Source organism: Falco rusticolus, chromosome 4, assembly GCF_015220075.1.
Source record: "Falco rusticolus isolate bFalRus1 chromosome 4, bFalRus1.pri, whole genome shotgun sequence".
In the NCBI taxonomy this organism is placed as follows: Eukaryota; Metazoa; Chordata; class Aves; order Falconiformes; family Falconidae; genus Falco; species Falco rusticolus.
The window spans coordinates 65059095-65079738 of NC_051190.1; the positions used below are offsets into that span (position 1 = coordinate 65059095).

At 39.0% G+C, this 20644-nt stretch overlaps 1 protein-coding gene across 4 annotated transcripts in view; it reads right to left on the bottom strand.

Annotated features, from left to right (window-relative positions):
- Positions 1-20644, bottom strand: part of CCNY (cyclin Y) — a 128901-nt gene that overhangs the window by 6309 nt on the left and 101948 nt on the right. For all 4 annotated transcript variants that reach the window (XM_037385415.1, XM_037385416.1, XM_037385417.1 and 1 more), the window contains 2 exons: positions 7435-7601; positions 2701-2863 (listed from right to left, as the gene is read on the bottom strand). In XM_037385415.1, the coding sequence (XP_037241312.1) occupies positions 2701-2863; positions 7435-7601 (330 nt within the window). The remainder of the gene's footprint in view (positions 1-2700; positions 2864-7434; positions 7602-20644) is intronic.

Genomic DNA, 20644 nt, shown 5'->3' on the forward strand with positions numbered 1-20644 from the left:
ACACTACAACATATGCTGGTTGGAACAAACAGTACCGGCAGGTGGACAGACTACATGATCTAATGAAAGGGTATTTGTCATTTTTAACTTGCACGATTCCATACAATGGGAAAAAAATACAGACATAATTAAAAGGAAGGAGAAAACACATTACAACATATGCTGGTTGGAACAAACAGCACCAGCAGGTGGAGAGACTACATGATCTAATGAAAGGGTATTTGTCATTTTTAACTTGCATGATTCCATTCAATGGGAAAAAAAAACCCAGAGGCATCAAGAAAGTGGTTTCTGGCTACTAGGTGCACTGGTATAACAAATTCAGGACACTTTAAGGCCACAAGCTGATGAAAAGAAAGAAAAAATTACTTTCATTTAGTCATTTAAAAGACAAAGCTGCCTCTTAAGTGTCAATTGTGGGAACATTAGACAAGAAAAAACGTTCACTGCAGATGCTCCAGAAAGCGGTATCATTTCACCTCTAAGCTTATGGATCTTTTCCAGCATTTCCATTTGATGAGGAACAGTATTTACTAGTCCTCTTGGGGCTTTTTTTTCATCACAGGTACGTCAACCTCATGGTATTTGCATACACAAACCAGCTTGAAAACGCAAAAGTAGCAAAAATGTGTTGTAATATAACCATTCCTCTATGCAAGACCTTTTGTGATCTCAAATGCCAGTAAATAAGTTGTTTTAAATCTTAGGACTGAGCAAGGTCCTTTCAGTTTACCACAGAAGGCAAATCCTTTCCCTGCATACATACATTTGCTATGAGTCTGCTGCCTTTCATCACAGACTGCAGCTTTTTCTCTCAGTATCAAAAATATCACAGCCTGTGTGGTACTACATCTACTCCACTTGACAATACAGGCAATTGCTTTAAAAACAGAGAACTCTGGGCTGAACGGCACATGAGAGACCTAGAAAAGTGTGGCAAGTGCATTGATAACTCTTGGCAAGCTAAATGCTTAACTGTGCTCAAGGAACTAGGCTATAAATTATACTGTCAACTGGTTTCAAGGGGACACTAATGAAAATGAAGTATTGACAGGGAACAAGGGAGTTCCCTCCCTCCTGGCCACGGAACAGAGGCAAAGAGGTGGTAGACCAAGCTGGTTTCATAGCAGATATGCTTCCTCTTCCCTGAAGACATCCTTTTGGCTAGCGGCCTGTTTTGCTTACGGCCTACTTCTGCTAGCAGCACAAAGAATCCCCAACATAGAAAATGTTTAATAATATGGGTTTAATGAAAAATATTCCATTATTTATTTTTTAATTTGCCTTCTCTTTAGTTAGTACAGAAAATTCACCAGTATTCTCTGGGTATTTACAATTATTTCCCATTTTCTTGTCTTCTAAGGTGTTAGGATCTATCATTGTTACCTTCATTTGTACCCCACTGTTATACATCGTGTACGATGCAGGCTGACAGTGTTGGGAAACTGTGTACTAAATGCTCTTAAAAAAGTTCTCTTCCCTCAATTTTAATATATGTAATGGCACTTATTCTCAAGACCCCCATAACTCAGTAAACCACCTCTCTTCCTTTAAGATTACAATACTAATTACTTTTCATTTTTTAAGATTCTCTTCAACAGAAACAAAATCTGATGCAAATTTACACCATACTCCATACACAAAGTTACATTCCTATTGAAGCTATCCGTAAGATTTAGAAAGAATATTTAGAAAAAATGAGAAATACAACTTCAGTGAAATCTGCTTTAATTCTTTCTCCACCACTTTCTGCTTCCATTACAGTCACAAACAAGTCAATTAACCTTCCCACGCACCATTTCCTCCCACAAAAACGTGTATAGTTCTGCCTGCCTGCCTATTTTACAGGAGTGCTAGGAGTTTCAGAACATGCAAAGCTCACTCTAACCCACAGGCAAACCACCTCCAGTGCAAAGCTGTTACATAATTAAAGATGTGCGATGTTAAAAGTAGTTAGCATCTAATGACAAATTTCAAAATTAGTAACAAAATGCGTACATACTCATACAACAATGCCCTTATTTGAAAAACTTCCTATCAGGAAAAACAGATTCCAGTCTTGCAAAAAGTCCACACTTAGCTGATGATTTTAAATTCCTCCTGTGTCTGTGGGAATTCATAGTGCCCTGCACTTCACAGGTCCAGACCATCCCACATAGTGCTTTCTGCACATGGTCTATTCAGGTCTCATCAGCATTCATGACTTATTCACTAAAGATGTGTGCTCATTTCTGGCTTTCCATTACTGAGAAAAACACCACAGGAGATAACAGATTTGGATCCACATGAAGCGGAGCAGTAGCAGATAACAAACACGTGGAATAGTTATTCTCAGCAGTACTTGTTAATATTCTGTCCTTTAAGGCTGAAAATCAGTTCTAAGAAACCAAATGAACACACAAAACCCAGACCGTGAATAAAGTTACTGTAAAACTTGTGGGTACTTCCACAAGGCCAGTTCAGACAACTGGAACTGAAAAAGAATTGGAAAGCAAGAAAAGGTATGAAGCAAATTGGGCCAAAAAGCTGTTCCCATGTCCACAAATACCCAAAGCACAAATCAAAGAGTCATGAAAATTGGGGCATATGATATTCTAATATATCTCATGGGAATATTTTGGAAGAGAGGGAAGAAACAATGGAAAAATCCCAAATCCCCTTATATATTCAACTCAGCAATCTAAAAAGAAGGTGTCTTACCTCAAGTTTATATGCCCTGTCCCTGCTGAGGGGCTCCAAAGGAAAACTCAGGTTGTTCGCTTCTGCCAGGGAACGCAAATCAAAATAATACTTGGCATAAACACTGGAGGGAACATTAATATTGAACTGCAACAGCTCAAGAAACTGGCGTTCCAGCTCATTCCTGTAGAAAGAAGATAAATATGGAAACATATTTCAGGCTGTGCATTCTGAATGTAATTTACTTTAAATTGCAAATGGTATAAAGTAAATTCATTTCTTATTCTTGCTAGATGCAATTATCTTAGCCTAAGGTCTGACCTAGTCTACCAAGTTCCATTGATGTACATATGCCAATGAGTATGAAAGATGATGCACCTTGCAGCTGCTACTGTGATGCCAATTAAATCCAGACACAAACTTTTGCTAGTGGAAGGGCACCTTTATCAGTTTAGCTCATAAAATCAGGGCAAGAAAAGCTAGCAGGAAAAAAAATTTCTTGTAGTTACTGCTGTGCCTCCACTAGGTGGATCTGCACACACACCTATGCAATCACGAAATGCAGACATGCCCTAAATTTGTCTCTCATAAATGCTGCAAATTACTCTAACACCTAAATCACTGGATAACTTATTTACTTTCTTCAACCTTTCATAATCAATCATTCAGAACTAGTCACAGGAAACCTGAATATTTCAGCATACTGTCTTGTCTTTATGAAAAGAACGAAGCAATTTTTCTCTAGGTCGTGCAATCAAAATTCATGGTGGTGATTGCTGTTTTTCAGTACCTACAACAAATGTGTCTGTCAAAATACCTGTAGGAACAGAGGTTCTGTTTGAGCTCCCACCCTATGAATACTTTGGTATAGCAATACATTATTACCTACACCAGTAGATTAAAAAGGAAGCTAAGAATTAATCTAATTAACAAAATCAAGGACTGGAAATCTTCATAAACTGTATGGTAACTACACATCCTACATAATAATTATACAGGGACATAGGATATATTCAAACAGTGATTTCAAGATATAAGAAATAAAAAAAATAAATGTGTGGTAAAAGCTGTACATATTTGCTGAAAAGTATAGGACTGCACAGCTGTGTTACCAGCAGGTATTGACTGACTACGATACTGCATTTAAATTACATTTTGACTGCAGTGTAAATGTGCAAAGAATGTGCAGGCAGTTGACAACAGAAGAGGAAGGATCTGAGGATAAAAATAAAAAGTACTGGTACAGCAGTTTTTCAACACCGATTTTTCACCTTCTCACTCTTTACTCTTACATCACACTTACATCATAAGCATTGTCCTTCGTTACCTTCACACACTCTCTGCCAGAGTTCTGTGTTTACGTAATGATAAATATTAACATTAAAAGACTATCCAAAAGTTGAATATGGACTCTTTGGCAAGAATTCACATTGTTGGAAGATTCTAGCTTTTAAAAAATCCAAATTAAAAAAGTTACATTTTAAGACGTCTATCAATAAATACAGAAGATTATCTTTAAATATCCTTTTATACTGCCAAGATTTTATTTTCTGCAAACTAAGCCTAGAGATCTATGTTAATGGATAATGTAAAGCCTATTTTAATGGAGAAAAACATTGGCTGCACCTCTTCTGAAGACCTTCCCCAAATCTTTAAGAAAAACACATAGCCTCAGATTCTTACTATCCTCTAGCTCCCAGATTGAAGGTTAAGATCAGCACACTAACTACAGCTGAGAAAGAACAAAACCCCCGCCACGTATTTCTTATTTGAACTAATGTGATTTAACTAACCACCATATCCTTCTTCCCCCACACATCTACAGTAGGCTGCTTCAGCACGTGCTTTCCCACACCCTCTCTTCAAATTCACACAAAAATTTAAGGTAATGATACATACATGACTATAGATACATACTGCACTTCATCCTCCCAAATCCTCTGTTAGCTTTTAGGCACAGTTGAATGCACTGCTGGTGACTTACAAAACACTGAAAAGTCTGCACGATGTTTTTTAAGATACACTTATGCTGGATGATTCACAGCACTTGAAGATTTTGACCTAGAGTTTTTCTGTGTTATTAATACAAACAACAGAAGCCCCCATCTTATACAGAACTAGACCCTTCAAAACCACAATACTGTACTATCCCAACTACCTGAAAAATGAGGAAGGAAAAAAAAAATCCAACACACTAGGCAAAGGAGGGAAAAAAAAAATGGAAAAACTGTCAGCAGGAATATAAACATCAGGTCATCAAGCACCAAAATCTTTACTACAGGATACAAAAGGAGCCCCAAACACAAAGCCCAATGAGCCGAATCACCAAGCACCATATAGAGAGCACAGGCTCCCCTAAGGTTTCTGGTTTTGCAGTTTGTGAGAAACCTCGAATCTTGAAGAAAAAGTTAAGAAGCTAAAAACTTTGAGGGCAAGGACTCATCACAGTCTGGCTTAGGGAATGCGCAGTGCAGAAAGAGGGCTGATGTTAGCATGGGAGCACGGGTCTGCCATGTGAGTAATGGTGTTATATAGCTCAAGTGCAACTCCTAACAGTAGCACCATCACATGTGTTTGTCAAAAACAATAACCTCTTTTTTTGTTTCCTTTCACGCCATCACAGTATGCCTCATCACCTGCCTTCAAAAAAAGCCCTGAGAATCAGCGATTTCCAAAGTTGTATTTATAACCATTCCTGATTAATACTGTCATACAGCACAGTCAAACCTGTCAGTATGCTTCAAGCTGTTCACTACTCTACTTCAGCTTGTCCCAGCTTCAGAAACACTTTAAAATCTCCCAGATTTCCCTTGGAGGAGAAGTGAATGGAAGGAGGCCCTTATAGCCACCAACAGCATGAAAAAAGGATCAAGGGAAAACTGGCTTAGCAAAATCATTCCGAAAACGCTCAAAACAGTCAAAGAAGCATTATCACATTGTTTTGCATGGAGTAACATTGCACACAGAAATGTGAAGGGCCTTATTTTAGCTTCTTGACCACCCCCACCCCCCTACCCCTTTTATCTTGGAAACCTCATTCTGTCTGGGTTATGTGGCAAAAGAAGTATCTTCAACCATCCTTAAAGTAGCTTACATATTTAAAGCAGATACTGAAATGGCATTATGTGGTATTTCCCACCTCTATTTTGAAATGAGAGTTTTACCCGAAACTAATGAGAGTACCTACAGCATACCACAGAAACGCAAGACTCGTGTTTTTCACTTTGACTTAGGGAAAAAAAACCCCACCTTATTACAAATTGCTTGTTAACACAAGATTTAGAGATAACAATATTTGAACAATGACAGCTACTCACAATTTATGTCTTACCTGGCTGTGTACAAGCATGCTTAATTTAAAGCAATCAGCTGACTCCTAACATTCAACCTTTCCCTCACAGATTATTTTTGGACTAGCTATAAATCTGACAAACAGTGAACTATTAAGAAACTAAATTAAGTCTGCTTTAGCAGAAATGCTTGGCCTTTCACTACTTTGAGATTGCAAACTGAGATTCACAAAACATTCTGTCTGTACAAACATTTCTCCTCATTTAATTCCCTCCTCCCAGAGTGGTCATCCACAGCAAAGTCTCTTCAGTGGCTGCGATCCTGACTTCAGTTGAGTTAAAGCCAACACAAGTCTATATACTTCTCACTACACTTTGCTTAAGAGCTTTGAAACACACAGATACTGTACCAGAACATCTTTTTAATAACTTTATCGTTATTACTTCTTATAAAAAATGATGTGCAACAGTAGACTGAAAACATGACTCTCCAAATGCATGAGCTACAGTGGCCTGTTGAGGCATCTGCCCCCATCCTGGCACCATCCCAGCGCCAATTCCACCTGCAGCCCTCCCAGTACCGCTCTCGCACGCGCACCAGCTCAGGGAAGGGGACTTCGGAAAGTGTCCGTGGTGTGTGACTCCGCCCTGAATGCACAAATGATACAAACACCAGGCACTTCAGCCAATGTATGTGATACCAGCCAGCCAACCCAACAAAAAAAGCACTTGATTATTTAGCAACATGAGCATTCATTTTAGTGTTTGTAAACATCAGGTTTTTAATTGTGTTTATTGCTACCAAAGTTCTTTTTATTACTGCTGGAATATACTTTTACTACGACTCAGGAATAACCAGCCAGATATCACAACGCCCTGTGCTGTTAAAATATGCACTTCTTAAAAATGCCATCGGATAAAAAAACATGGAAATTTCTCTTTGCAAGTTAAAATACTGGATTTTTAACATCTTGGAAATGAACTCAGCAGGATATGGGGACGGGGGGAAATCCCAAAAGCACTAATTTTGAATAATCGCAATAAATAGGTGGGTGATCATCTAAAGGTTATTAGGATTACAACAATATTTTTTCCTGCCTTACATGTTAGTCTACTGTCTGTATGAAGAACCAGCACAAGAGTAAATGTTGCTGAAGTGAATATATGCAGGCTCACTGGGCGTGGGTTTTTTTGTCAACTCATACATTTAAATATTCTGCAGGTCTGTTTTCATCACTGTGCATGAACATCCAGTGGTAAAATACACTTCAACGAGAAAACAAAAATAATTCATGTCTTCTGTGTAAGCAACTGTCAAGGAGACCTCATGCCATCTATCAGTATCCACCATGTTTAGATACAATGCAAATATACAAACTTCATATAATTTATGAAAGAATTTCCTGTCCCCCTCATACACACAGATCATAGCATTCATTGACAAAGATAAACATATTGCACTCACATGTCTTCGACTGTGATATCTTTCAGGATCTGGCAGTAATCCACGTTCCACACTGCCTGGTCATCCCAAACTTTGGATGCCAGCAGAATTGCACCCAGTACAATTCGCTTCCAGTTTGCTGGACAAATATCTATCTCTGCATAAGTTAAAAGCCTTTCAAGATATACCTGTGGAAACACATTAAAATCAAGACTTAATTATTTTGCTATTAGGTAGAAATGAAAATCATTCTTATAAACCCGTTACAGTAATTTTAAAACGGTAATCTGCTCTCAGGAAGACTCTTTTATGAAAGATGTAGGTTTCAATACATACATTTGTGCCAAGCTCAAGACTGGGAGTGATAAATTCATTTTTTAGTTGGCTGTCGCCTTCTGATCATACTACTAAAAACCCCTGCTATTTTTCTGCTTGTAACTGTTGGTAACGTAGGCACATATTAGAATGAATTCAAATGATAGCTTAACTAAATTATTAAAATAAAAATGTAAACAATAAAATGCTAATTACTAATGAGGAAGGCAAGGGTACACTAGCAGTATAAGTTACTAGCTATCGTACAAACAACTATACTTGTAATTTACAGACAGTTATCAGATACGGCATCATGTCATGCAGGGCCCCTCTGGCGAGCCAGTGTGAAGAGATTCTACAGGCACCTATGGGACAGGTGGAGAAAGAGCTACCACAGAAACAGCAAGCTGAAGAGAGAGGAAAAGTGTGTGCTAAGAAGGTAATTCATAACAGTTCCCTCTGGATCGTTAAGATCTAAAGACAAATAACAGTAATCCTGCTGGACCTACAAGAACCGACAGCCTCGGGACACCACCGCCTGCCCAAGGCCACCACCACAGGCGAGCACCACCAGAACTCACATAGCCCACACCTCATCCAGGAGGGGGGTGGGCACCACTTACAAAAACTACAGGATTAAATATGCACACCTGATGAAACAAGGGACGCTGGAGGGACTTTCTGAAGGCCCACCAATAAGCTGCTGGGGAGGCAGGGTGTATAGCACGACCCTCTGCTTCCAAACCCAGAGTTAGGCTGGCCCCCCCGCTGGGGGGAATTCGCTGGGGGGATTCCGGGGGAATCTGTCAGGGATTCACGGGAGCCATTACGTCAACGGGCTGTGTGAACAGTACCTGCTATCAGTAACAGCAGCTCAATTACATTAGTAATACCAGACTGACAAACCAAATGCATTCGAAGAAACAGTGGTTGGGGGTGATCTGTGTGCCCCCCTACCCTATCCCCAGTTAGGGACGGGGAAATAACAATTCTGAATGCTTACATGCCAGGTGAACAATACCCAATACTTCTGCAAGCCACAACATTTAAACACTTCATATACTACCTGAGGGGACACATAATAAATCCCCTGCAGTCTAAGTTAATGTTTATTAGCACCTAAACCCAAAGAATAGCTAATATATCCAAAATTCAGCGTAGGATGCAGGCTGGTAGGGATTTGATGGGAAGGGGAAAGGGGGGGACGTAGGGGAAAAACTTTTACAACCCAGAACACCTCACTTGTAATTTTCTATAAGGATGCACACTCACACAAGCACACAGAGGTCTTTCAGTGGATTGTGCTTCTGGAAAGTCTAGCAGTAGCAGAAAATATTACATACTTAAAAAATAATAATTAATGTATTTTGAAGCTCATGTATTTTTATGAGTCAACAGTAATATCAAGGCCAATTATATCCTTCGTATGGTTTTGTTCACTGATTTTCACAATTACAATTTGTACAAGTAATTAAGAGTTTGGTACAAGATCATAAAAAACAGTAGACAGCTGTTGTATAATTTAAAGTTTTACAGAAAAAAATACATTTTATGAAAAAAATATTAAACATCTGAATATGTGTACACAGATATTCAGCCCACAAAATGAACTGTCCCAGACACTCTGCAGTATAAATGGTGTATTGAGCAAGATAATCACGGGAAAAAATACACAGTATTAGACAACTTTCATTCAAAGTGCTCACCACAAAGTATTAGTTCTTTGCTTCCTACTCTTACTGAAGGAAAATAAAACTCGAGTTACGGTGTCTGTAATGGTCACTAATACAGTTGTATTACAATGAATTCATGTGTAGTAAGTATAAAATTTTTTCTCCTCAACAGACCAATCTCTCCCAAGCGACAGGCTTCTCAGTCCACTGTGAGGTTGTTCCAAACAGGTTTCACTGCACTCTTCTGGCAATGATTTAAGGAAAAACAGGTGCAGTCATTTATTGAGTTAGCAAATTCTGCTCTGATTCAGAAACAAATTTTTTTTACTGCCTCCACTAGCATCAAGGAAGTGGAGTTGTTCTGCAGTTTTGCTTCTCACCCGTGGAACAACTTGCTGTGCATGAAGGAGCAGAACTTGAAACTGTAAGTGCTTCAACATGACAACACAGACACACTTACCGAAACCAACAATTAGTCCCGATACGCTACTCTATAAAAATACGGGTTTGCATTTACTGAAAACCAACCTATTCTTCACACCTTGTAATACATCTTATAATACCCTCTTCATTGCATTGTGATAAAAAGTAATTAGGTGGTTACATAGGCTGCTAGAACTCTTACTAAAAAAGTCTACACTGACTGACAAACTAGCAGGTTTTATGAGATACTCTGATGAAAGTACAATATACATGCAAAATACTACACCTACCTGAAAGACTGTATATTTTATAAAAACAGAATACTGCTTGAGATTCTGAAGGGCCAGCATTTTGTTTTAAATTTTAAATACCTTAACCTATTCTTCTATAGACACTGAAGGAAATTTGCTTCTGCTCTAACAGAAGAAATACAGGGCTGCTAAGAAAACTGAAAACATTGTTTTAAAATAATGTTTTGTACTTACCAATTTAAAACATTTTTAAGATGAATTATGAATGATTTATAGGTAATTACTAAAACCCACAAAACATTTAGAAAAGATTTATCCTAAGTTTTGGGGTATCTGTACCTTCAAAAAATACTGGACTAACTTTAAACAAGTCACAACTACTAACGTAAAAGGAGTGTACATACAAAATAGCAGATGTACAGAAATCTTATTTGAAAATCGTGATTTCACTGATACTACTAATGCCAAAATAGTTTCAACAAATTTTTGAAATCACAGAATATTCAAAAAGTCTGAATAGTTACAGTATATTGGATACTACAGACTGGTCAAATAAAAAAAACGTATCAGTAAAAGACCTCTGGTGTTCTCACTTCCCAAAAGGTTCTCTATTTTTCTGTGTTAATGAGGCATTAACCTTAATCTTGTTTATGACACTTTGTTGAACTCAAGCTACATCACTAGGCACAAAAAGACAAGCATAATAAACATTCAAAAATCTATGAAAACAAAGTTATACTCAGCTACAAAATCAGAATATTTACAGCATAAAACCTCACAGATGGAACTGTTGCTTTTAAGTTTTGTTCCTTAAAAAATTAGAAACATTTAAGTAGCAAGGTATCATAAAACTAAAGCTCATTTTTTCAAAAGGCCAGATGCCAGACTCCCGAATACACCACTTCTTCTTTAGTTACAGTTTGCCCCGCCTGCCATTCTAAAGCTGAAGAAAACCATAACATTATCCTATAATACTGTAAAACACAATATCACTAATTGTTCAAAGATTTATTTCCCTTCATAAGGAAGGCAAAACGCTATTTAAGCACAAAATCAAAAATTCCAAATTATATGTCAAGCTCATTATTTAAAAACAGTTTGACTTTTCAGTTAAAGCATCACTCTGAAAAAATTTTGGTGTATAAAATTTGGTATTGGGAGACCACAGAAACACAAAGCTTAGTAAAATGGTGGCACAAGGATCTCACCAGAGGCTGCACTACCTGACCATTCCGTTTAAAAGGCCGCCTTTTGCTTTCCAGGCAGCCTGTGTAAACAAACCCCTTACATACTATACCACAGAAAAAAATGTGTTTAACTTAGCAAGCTAAACTGCTCCTTAAATTACGAACAAACAGCATTCCCTGGAATTGTCCCTAGGAAGCAAAAGACTTCTTTTAAAGCAATACACCATACTAATGCAGGGAGCTTTGTAAGCAGAAAGTATATGGAAACCATAGTATCATTCCACTCTTAAATTAGGAGATTAACTTAATTTGCTTCACATCAGTGCTGAATTTAACCCTTTATTGTCAATGCAAACCTCTTAAATTTCAACTTCCCACAAGCAGCTTTAGTAATATTGAACAGATACATAAAGCATACAAAAATCAGAAAATAACATCCTTTCTTAGGTACAGCTCCAGCTTAGAAAGAGAAAGAAAAAAAAAAGTGGTGGTAGAAAAAAAACAAGTAAGGATTTTGTTCTGGGCTCAAATTCAAAGGCATTTAGATAGGAAAAAGTAAACGATAAGAACAAATAAGAATTATATTGTAAGGAAGGACATGAAGGAGAATAATTTATAACAGATCAGAGAATCAGACAATCACAGAATGGTAAAGATCACCTAGTTCCAACCCCCCGGCCATGGGCAAGGACACCTCCCACCAGCCCAGGTTGCTCAAAGCCCCATCCAGCCTGGCCTTGGACACTGCCAGGGATGGGGCATCCACAGCTTCTCTGGGCAACCTGTGCCAGTGCCTCACTATCCTCACAGTGAAGAATTTCTTCCTAAAATCTAATCTAACATCTACCCTTTCTCAGTTTCCGCCCTTGTCCTGTCACTACATGCCCTTGTAAAAAGTCCCTCTCCAGCTTTCTTGCAGGCCCCTTTAGGTACTGGAAGGTGCTATAAGGTCTCCCCGGAGCCTTCTCTTCTCCAGGCTGAACAACCCCAACTCTCTCAGCCTGTCTTCATGGGAGAGGTGCTCCAGCCCCCTGATCATCTTCATGGCCCTGCTCTGGACTCGCTCCAACAGGTCCATGTCGTTTTTATGCTGGGGACCCCAGAGCTGAATGCAGTACTCCACGCGGGGTCTCATGAGAGCAGAGTGGAGAGGGAGAATCACCTCCCTCAACCAGCTGGTCACACTTCTTTTGATGCACCCCAGGATACGGTTGGCTTTTTGGGCTGCAAGGGCACATTGCGGGGTCATGTTGAGCTTCTCATCAACCAACATCCCCAAGTCCTCCTCAGGGCTGCTCTCAATCCATTCTCCATCCAGCTCGTATTTGTGCTTGGGATTGCCCCGTCCCAGGTGCAGGACATTGGACCTTGCACTTGGCCTTGTCGAACTTCATGAGGCTCACATGTGCCCACCACTCAAGCCTGTCAAGGTCCCTCTGGATGGCAGATGACCTTACACACCGAAGTAAAAAGGGAGCAAACACTTGCTACTACCTTCCCACCAGCAAAGAATTTTTAAAGCTAGTTTCTCAAATAAATAGGAGCTTGATAAGAGACTATTCTTATACCACCTTTGTTACCATATTTGAGCATCTTCTAGTAGTATGTTGAGGGATATGAATAATCACTCTTGAGTCCTTGGTGATAACTTGGGCTTAACTCCAGACATACTGTTTGCTGGAGGCTCTGTATCATCATCCAAAGAAACTGGAAATGATAAATACCTCGCAAGGAGAGAGGTTTTTGGCTCCTTTCTTGAAAATGCTTTAAAAGACAGCATTATGTTTTGTTCACTTGCAGTGTCCTCCCTGACTCAGTCTTGGGTTTTAAGTGTGTGTGTTCAACTAAAAGAAGCCAGAAAAAGAACAAGACTTCTTCCTGCACCAAACATTTGTAAAAGTGTATTGAGGTCCTCGGCTAATGTGGGAATATCCCAAAGATACACCTACTGTCACATTGGTGTAGTTCTTCAACTTTCAACCAAGCTCACTCAGTTGCACAGAGTCTTCATTCTAGTTCTCCCTAGCTCCAGTTTGGAGAGAACAAGGTGACTCTACAGAGAAAAGGCTGGTACGTACTGGAGCTCTCGCCGTACTGATGTAGAGCAGTATACACACAGCCAAGCGAGCCCTGTCTCCTATGCAAATGTGAGAAAGTTCATTATCGCTAACAAATGGAGCTCTTGAGCACTGTTTCCATCTCAGAGCATTTCAGTATACTAGGCCCAGACACCAAGATTTTGACTTTGATGAGACATCAGAGTAAAAAGGAGAGGTAGAGTCTGCCACACACTTGGCAGCCTACACTACTGCAGGGGGATGCTTCTGGCTGCTGCAAAGATGTGCTGAATCGGTGCAGACTGTTGGAGAAGGGCCAGGTGGCTCTCAGCCTGTTTGAAGAGGAAGGCTGGTGCGTGGTTAGTCACTACGCTACTCATCCCAAACAAACTCGTGGCTGGTGGGAGAACAGCACCTGCTTTTGCTGGCAAAAGCGAGCAAGTCTTCCCACACACAGGGGCAGGCATGCTCCACCTCATTTAAAAAAAAAAAAAAAAAAAAAAAAAAATCACTGAAAATGTTGACCCTCTGTCTAAGTGTGACATATGGAAATGCCATTTGTATGCAATTATGTCTATACATTGAACAGTGTATTTAAGTACAGGGGTCATCTTCTTAAATATGGGGTTTGTATCAAACAAACTTGGGATTCTGTGTACACTATGCGGTTCAGTATAATTGTGTGTTGTAATGAATTTCACTGGCTTAATTTTCAAAAGCAAAACACTTTCTGCATTTTCTTCAGGACTAGCTCCTGTAAAGTCATATAATAAAGCTGAATGTTAAAAGCTCAGCATAGAAAAGAATATTGTAACTTGTATCCCCGAATGATGTAAGAAATTTACTTATACATCAAAAGTCCAAAAAATGCAGAAGAAAATGTGACAAGCCTTTTATTTTATTTTTATTTTTTAAACAAGTCTGAAAACCTCATCTCCTCTGGATTATTTCAGCAGGTGTTCCTTTATAGAACCAGATCTAATAAGATTTTAGTATCTAGAAGACATAAGTTAAAATAAATGCCATGATTTGCCATCACCCACTTTTAGCAGCTGTACCCATGCTTAAAAATGAAATTAAAGCTTAAAACAAATTGAAGCTGTTATCTCAATATTACTTGTTTACAATTTAATATATCCTTTGCAGCGCCTCTTCTGAAAGCAAGCTTTTGTGGCAAAACTTTTGCGCACTTCTCTATTAAACATCCAGAAGTCGAATCCCAAAAGGACAAGAGATTTATTCTGCCTTAATACACCTTGTTCTCCTCAACCACTTCAATAGCTTCCAAGAGCCATCTTCATCACACGTATCATTGACCCACTTAATTCTATGACTGTTATGTTTATAGATTTTTCACAGAATGATAACAAGACTATTTAAATAAAAGATGAAAGTAACTGATGTGACATTAGCAGAAACACTCAGTGGCTTCAGTCAAACGTAACATTCTGAATTTTTCACACCTTGCAAAGAACAAGTATAACTCAGTGTTAATACCAACAACACTACAATCTTCAAAACTAATTTCTAACATAATTCCTAGCTGAAAAGGAAATGCAATTCTGATCTGGAAAATACCAATGGACATTGGTCCATCAATACATTTTTACTTACAAACAATACCTCAGAGTCTGATACCTCCATTGTTAGTCTACTGTGCTTGTGAATGAACCACACGGTTTTACATGACTGTCAGTCTAACAAGCTTTCATGGACAACACTTGCACCTCATGGGCAACATTTTAATAACCTGAGTACACATCAGAGGATACACTGCACAGAATTAAGATTTCAGAAGAGCAATACTGGATTATTATTTTCCATCACTTCCCACAGATTCACACCAAGATTTTGCAACAATTGACCTTTACACTTGGAATATCAGCAAATTATTATTTAATAATAAGTGAAACCAATTGGGTGATCTGCTTTTGTTAAGAATTCATTTACCTGACTTAAGAAGAATTTAATTCTAATAATTAAACAAAACTACCACTCTGTGGGTATAGATAATCCCAAATTTGCTTCGAGTTCAATGAACTCTGGAGAGGTCCATTAACTTAAACGCAGCACCACAGGAATGTAGTTAAATGGCTTCCAATGCCATTTCAGGTCCAGAACCAATTCGTTTCAGCATGTATCTTGAGCTCATAAATCTGCCAGACCCAAACTGACTCCATGCTGACTTAGTTTACAGCCTCTGATGTTAACTCCCAGGACTTGGACTTGCAATAGCACGGTAGAGAAACATTTAGCCATCCATTATCACCGCTAGTCCTGGGGGGCCCTTTTTATCCAGACACAGAATGGCTACATGGCACAAACTAACAGGATCAGCAACAGCATCCAAGCTCCAGCAGCGCTGCTTGAGCAGAGCCACTGCTGAGCCAGAACTAAACCCCGGTATGATTATTTGCAGTTGGGTGCATCCATCCTAGATTTTCCAAGTGTCTGATAGTAACCAGTGTTGTCCCAGTTATCTAGATGTCCCGCTCCCCATGATCCTGGATAGCAGAGTGTTGGTTACACAACATCCCCATCAACAGAACATGAATCCGTTTGAAGAAATTGAAAACTAAAGATAGTATTTACGAGTTCAGTTTTAATTAGTATGAAACAGGATCTCATTTTTTTCCATCTCAGGGGACATTACAGCATACTTTGTATATTATATAATAATCTCAAGTAGAAAGAAAGGTTAAAACATTGGAGAAGGTTTATTTCCTCCCCCACTCACTCCCACCCCTTCAGGAGGATATATACCAAATATGAAAGCATCAAATAATTTCATTCAATATTTCATAATCCAAAGGAATACTAAAATTTTATCAAAATCTTGCTGTGGAGTCTTACAGAAGTTTTGTTTCTCTTTCTTACTTCATTCTGAATCTTGTTCAACATTAACTTCCAATGCAGTCTAAGCATCCAAAATATGGTAGTAAGTTTTTTAGGCTTCCCTAAAACAGTGGAGCAGGTTTTCTGTGAAAGTTATGAAATTTCCATCCTTGGAGAAATTCAGAACTCAACTGGTCAGGCCCTAATAAGCCTGATCCAGCTGGTCATGCTTTTAGAAGAGGCCAGACCAGATGTGAACTCCAGAGGTCCCTTCCAACCTAAATTATTCTGTAATTATATCTGTCTGAAGTACTAGAGTTTCCTGTGGTGCAACATGGAGAGGTCAGAAGCTGTGCACTGCCTCCAAGGAGGCTAAGTGGAGTTTCAGTAAATCTCAGCACACTAAAGAAATGGGCAATCACCAAGGTATGTCACTGACATTTCTAGAATACTTCTGAATTTTGAGGCAGCAGCAACAGGAAAACATCTTTTCTTATGCTGCTTTTATATTGCTTTATGTCAAATTCTGTCTCTATTTTACCAATAAAACGCTAGTGGCTTTAATTATTTCTCACCGGATTTACACTGACAGGAAGGAGACTATGGTCTCAGTATTTTAGTTACCATAACTGAAAATGTGCAAATGAACGTGTATTTGCAATAACCTCATTCCCAGCCTCTCCCATTTAAACTCCATATGTATCCACTAGCTAACCCACACAAGCTGCAGGAGCACAGAATAACTAACAGAGACAGTTTCCATCCCAAGACATCATGAAGAAATACACAGTCCTCCCTCTTTAATGAGAAAACTTCAGTGTGTGCCACAATGCCTTGAACCTAAGAAGATACTTGTACAGAAAAAAAATATAATTGGTAGTGGGTGCCATATAGCCAAATTACTGCTCACATCCAATCACTAAATTGCCATATGTGCTGTTCTAAGCAAACAGCCAGTTCCCTACCACAACTCTCCAGAAATAACTGTGCTTTGCAGTTGCCCAGCTGGGTATTTAAAATGTTCCACAGAAGTCTGGTGCCATCCGTTCGGTGGAAAAGGACATCACATCATCGTGGTCCCTGCAAATTCATCCAATTTTTATTTTTGAGACCAAATGTTGAAAAAGAATAAGAGAGTCACAAAACTCTGAAAATGTGAACAACTGCGAAGTACCACTGCAGATATTTATAGGAAACACTAATGGAACTGAGAGAAAAGTCACCCATCTCCAGGTTTACCCCCCGATTCACTCATTTTAAGACGCAGTTGTACAATACAAATAAAATGCTCTCAAACTACTAGGCAACATTGACTTTCCAGTCTAAAACCAGGATCAGTATTCATTCCTTGCCTACACAGAAACCTTTAGAGATGCATCAGAAAACAGACACTTATTCTGTAACTGAACGTTCTCTTCTCTTGAGGATTTAAAAAAAAATTCCCTCGCAATCTCCAGCTTGAACGTTCTGTTTTTATGAAGTGTAGGCTTAGCAGGCCTAAAGCAAGGCTTGACTAAACAGACATTTAAGTATTAACTGATAATCATTCATGTGTTGCATGTTACACTGTAGTCAAAAGATGAGAACAGCCGTAAAACCAGGGACCAGAATCTGAGTTTTCTGCGCCCACCAGTGCTTGGAACACAAGTATGAAGCCCCTGGTCCTCTCGGTCTTCTCTGGAGCATACCCTGACACATGGCCACTGCCGGGCTCAGGTCCACAGCACAGGTGGAGAGACCTTCTCTCTGTGCCTGGAGACCTTCTTCAATGTGGCAAAGTGGTGGCTTCGGCCACCTCCCAGGAATGCTTGAAGCCCAGGACAAAGGTGACACCAACAATACTGGATACCCAACTTTCCCCATGGTTTCTTACCAAGGTGGAGCCCAGCTTCCAACGCTTTGCTTTGCTCACCCAACCGCTCTCATGATCCCTTACAGTCGCTGGTTGGAGAATGACAACGTCAAACCAGGCAATAAACAGTATTTTGCATTGTACTCTAAGGTCTTCAGAGGAATCTGCATCTTCTCTTAGATGCACGAGGGTTGGTATTCATTCTGGGCCAGCTGAAAGAGACCTCTGGCTGCAGATCAAGTGTCTCCACGGACTCTAATCACTTTCCTGTTTTTGTTTTCTTTTAAAGTATCAGATTTTTGGTACTTCAGTTGAAATAGGAAAAGAAAGGTTTTTATCACCATGTAAAAGTAAAAACATCTCAGCGAAAGAAACTCAGATAAAAGCTTTCTCCTTTCCTCCACAAACACAGAAAACAAAATTTTCCTCAAACAGTGTAATTTTCACAACACAGTTCAAAATTCTCTCTCTACCTAGTCCTAGTTGCTGAAAATGCGACTGAACAGTACAATAAGAACTCAGGAACATCTGGCTGGATTTAATTAAAACCCTATTTTTCATAAGCAGAATTTATTCTTACGAACTTCAAATTTCAAATTTCTCAGTATCAAATCCTCTCAGTCACAGTATGAACTTTGCAACATACTTCAAAAGCATGCTCCTCTCAACTTCACAGAAATCATTCAGCTCACGTACTGCACGTATTTACATATCACGGTATCTGATCAGTCTACAGCATACAGACCTAGCACCTTTGCCTATTTGCAGATGCAAAAGTTATCCTCTGAAGCTACTAAGGACACAGAAGTGTATCAGGAGCCATAGATTTAGACTATTTGCAAAAAACCCTCAGAAAGTCATACCAAGGCAAAGCAGAAAACGTGGACCAGTCTCCTCTTCAGGTCTAGTTAATAGGATTGTTTTTACAGAACAAAAGAACAAAGCATAAGTATTTAATTTTCACGATATGCAAACACTGTATTGTTTTCTTATTGGTATGGATAATACTCCTGTTCACGTTTTTAATTGCTATTCAATCAGTAGATGAACGTAATTACAACTTGCCACCCCTGTATTTGAGGAGACATGTAAATGAGACAGGCACTTCCCAGTTTTAGCAAGGGTGGGAATACTCTGGGTCGACGAAGAAGCACCTGTACATTATTTTTCTCACAAAGTCAGGTCACTGAATACAGTTCAGCTATTCACTGGGCCAAAAAACATTATCTACAAGACTTTAAATCAGAACACAATTCTTAAAACTAATTCTATTCTTATGGTATTATTTTATAAATAAATAATGTGAATTAGTATTTAATTGTTTCAACCTGAGATTTTAATTTTTCACCTATCAGTATGGGAAATCTCTTGGCAGCTCTGGAGGCTGTGTGAAGATTAAATTTTTTTTGTTTAATTATAAATTGGTTTTGCTGTAATAGTGGAGGCTTTAATTGAAATGTTTTAATTAAGTGCTTGAAGCAACACAATGCCGGCTTTTTGCTGGAGACTAGCTTATCTAACAGTCTGAAGTTTCACATTTACTCAGCTCCTGTGCTGAACACACAGACTGCTATATAACCAACTGTAACTGCTGCTTCTAGCTGGCTAATGACATGTAAAAAGACAAACAGCGAGTGCATTCAACTACACACCTTAAACTGTGGTAATAAGTTGGGCAGTAAAAAGCAGCGGTTAGGACTATTTTAAAATAATGAGGCGAGCGAAAGAAAGGTATAGTTGTAGCATCTTGTTCAAAATGCACTGTGATCTCCACAGATGGACTTCCTGCCTTCTGGCAACCATCCCACCAGGAGTAAGTGACAGACAGGGCTATCAGATTGCTCTCTGACGGATGGCCCGATAGACTATAGGAAAACATAAGCTCCAGCAGGGAATGCTGCTCTCTTCTTCCCCAGACGGGGTATCAAAATCGAAAGCACTTGGAAGGTTCATAAATAGCAATATCAACACTATTAAGATTTCAGGAGTGTGGGGAGGGGGGAAGGGTTGATTGCTTTTTAACAGATTCATTTCCACATTTGAATGTTTCAGAAACACCACAATCTGTCTCTGGGGCCCCTTCTGATGACACTAACAAATAAAGAAATAGGACTTAGAAGTAGAGAGGAAACTGAGAACAGCAGTAGAAAAATTTTATACTTGTAATCCACTATTTATTTAAAAACTGAAACCTTCTGGGAAGAGGGGTCAGGTAGGTGCTGAAAACATGGGCAAGAACAGCAGAACAGTAATGCTGATCACTTGCACCAAACCTATCCACAAACATCTGCATGACTGCTTTGAGAACTAAGCTATAAAACAGCTTATCTGTTACCATTGTGCTGGGTAAAAAAACCAAGCCAGCTAAGTTTTCAAGCACTAACAACTATGGAAATGGCCTCTGCAATACAACAAATGAGTTAAAAACATTTATACTTCATTGCAGATCACACCAGAAGTTACTTGCGGGGAAACCACGTATGAACCAGCAGAGGCAAGGAAGCAGTTACAAATGAAAGATACTGAAATATATGCCTGGGTTAACTATTCGTGGGGAAGAACTTTCCATGCACAGCAGTTAACAGGAAGATATTGTTAATAAAAAGAGCCCTCTTCCTTTCTACTAAATATTGCCCTC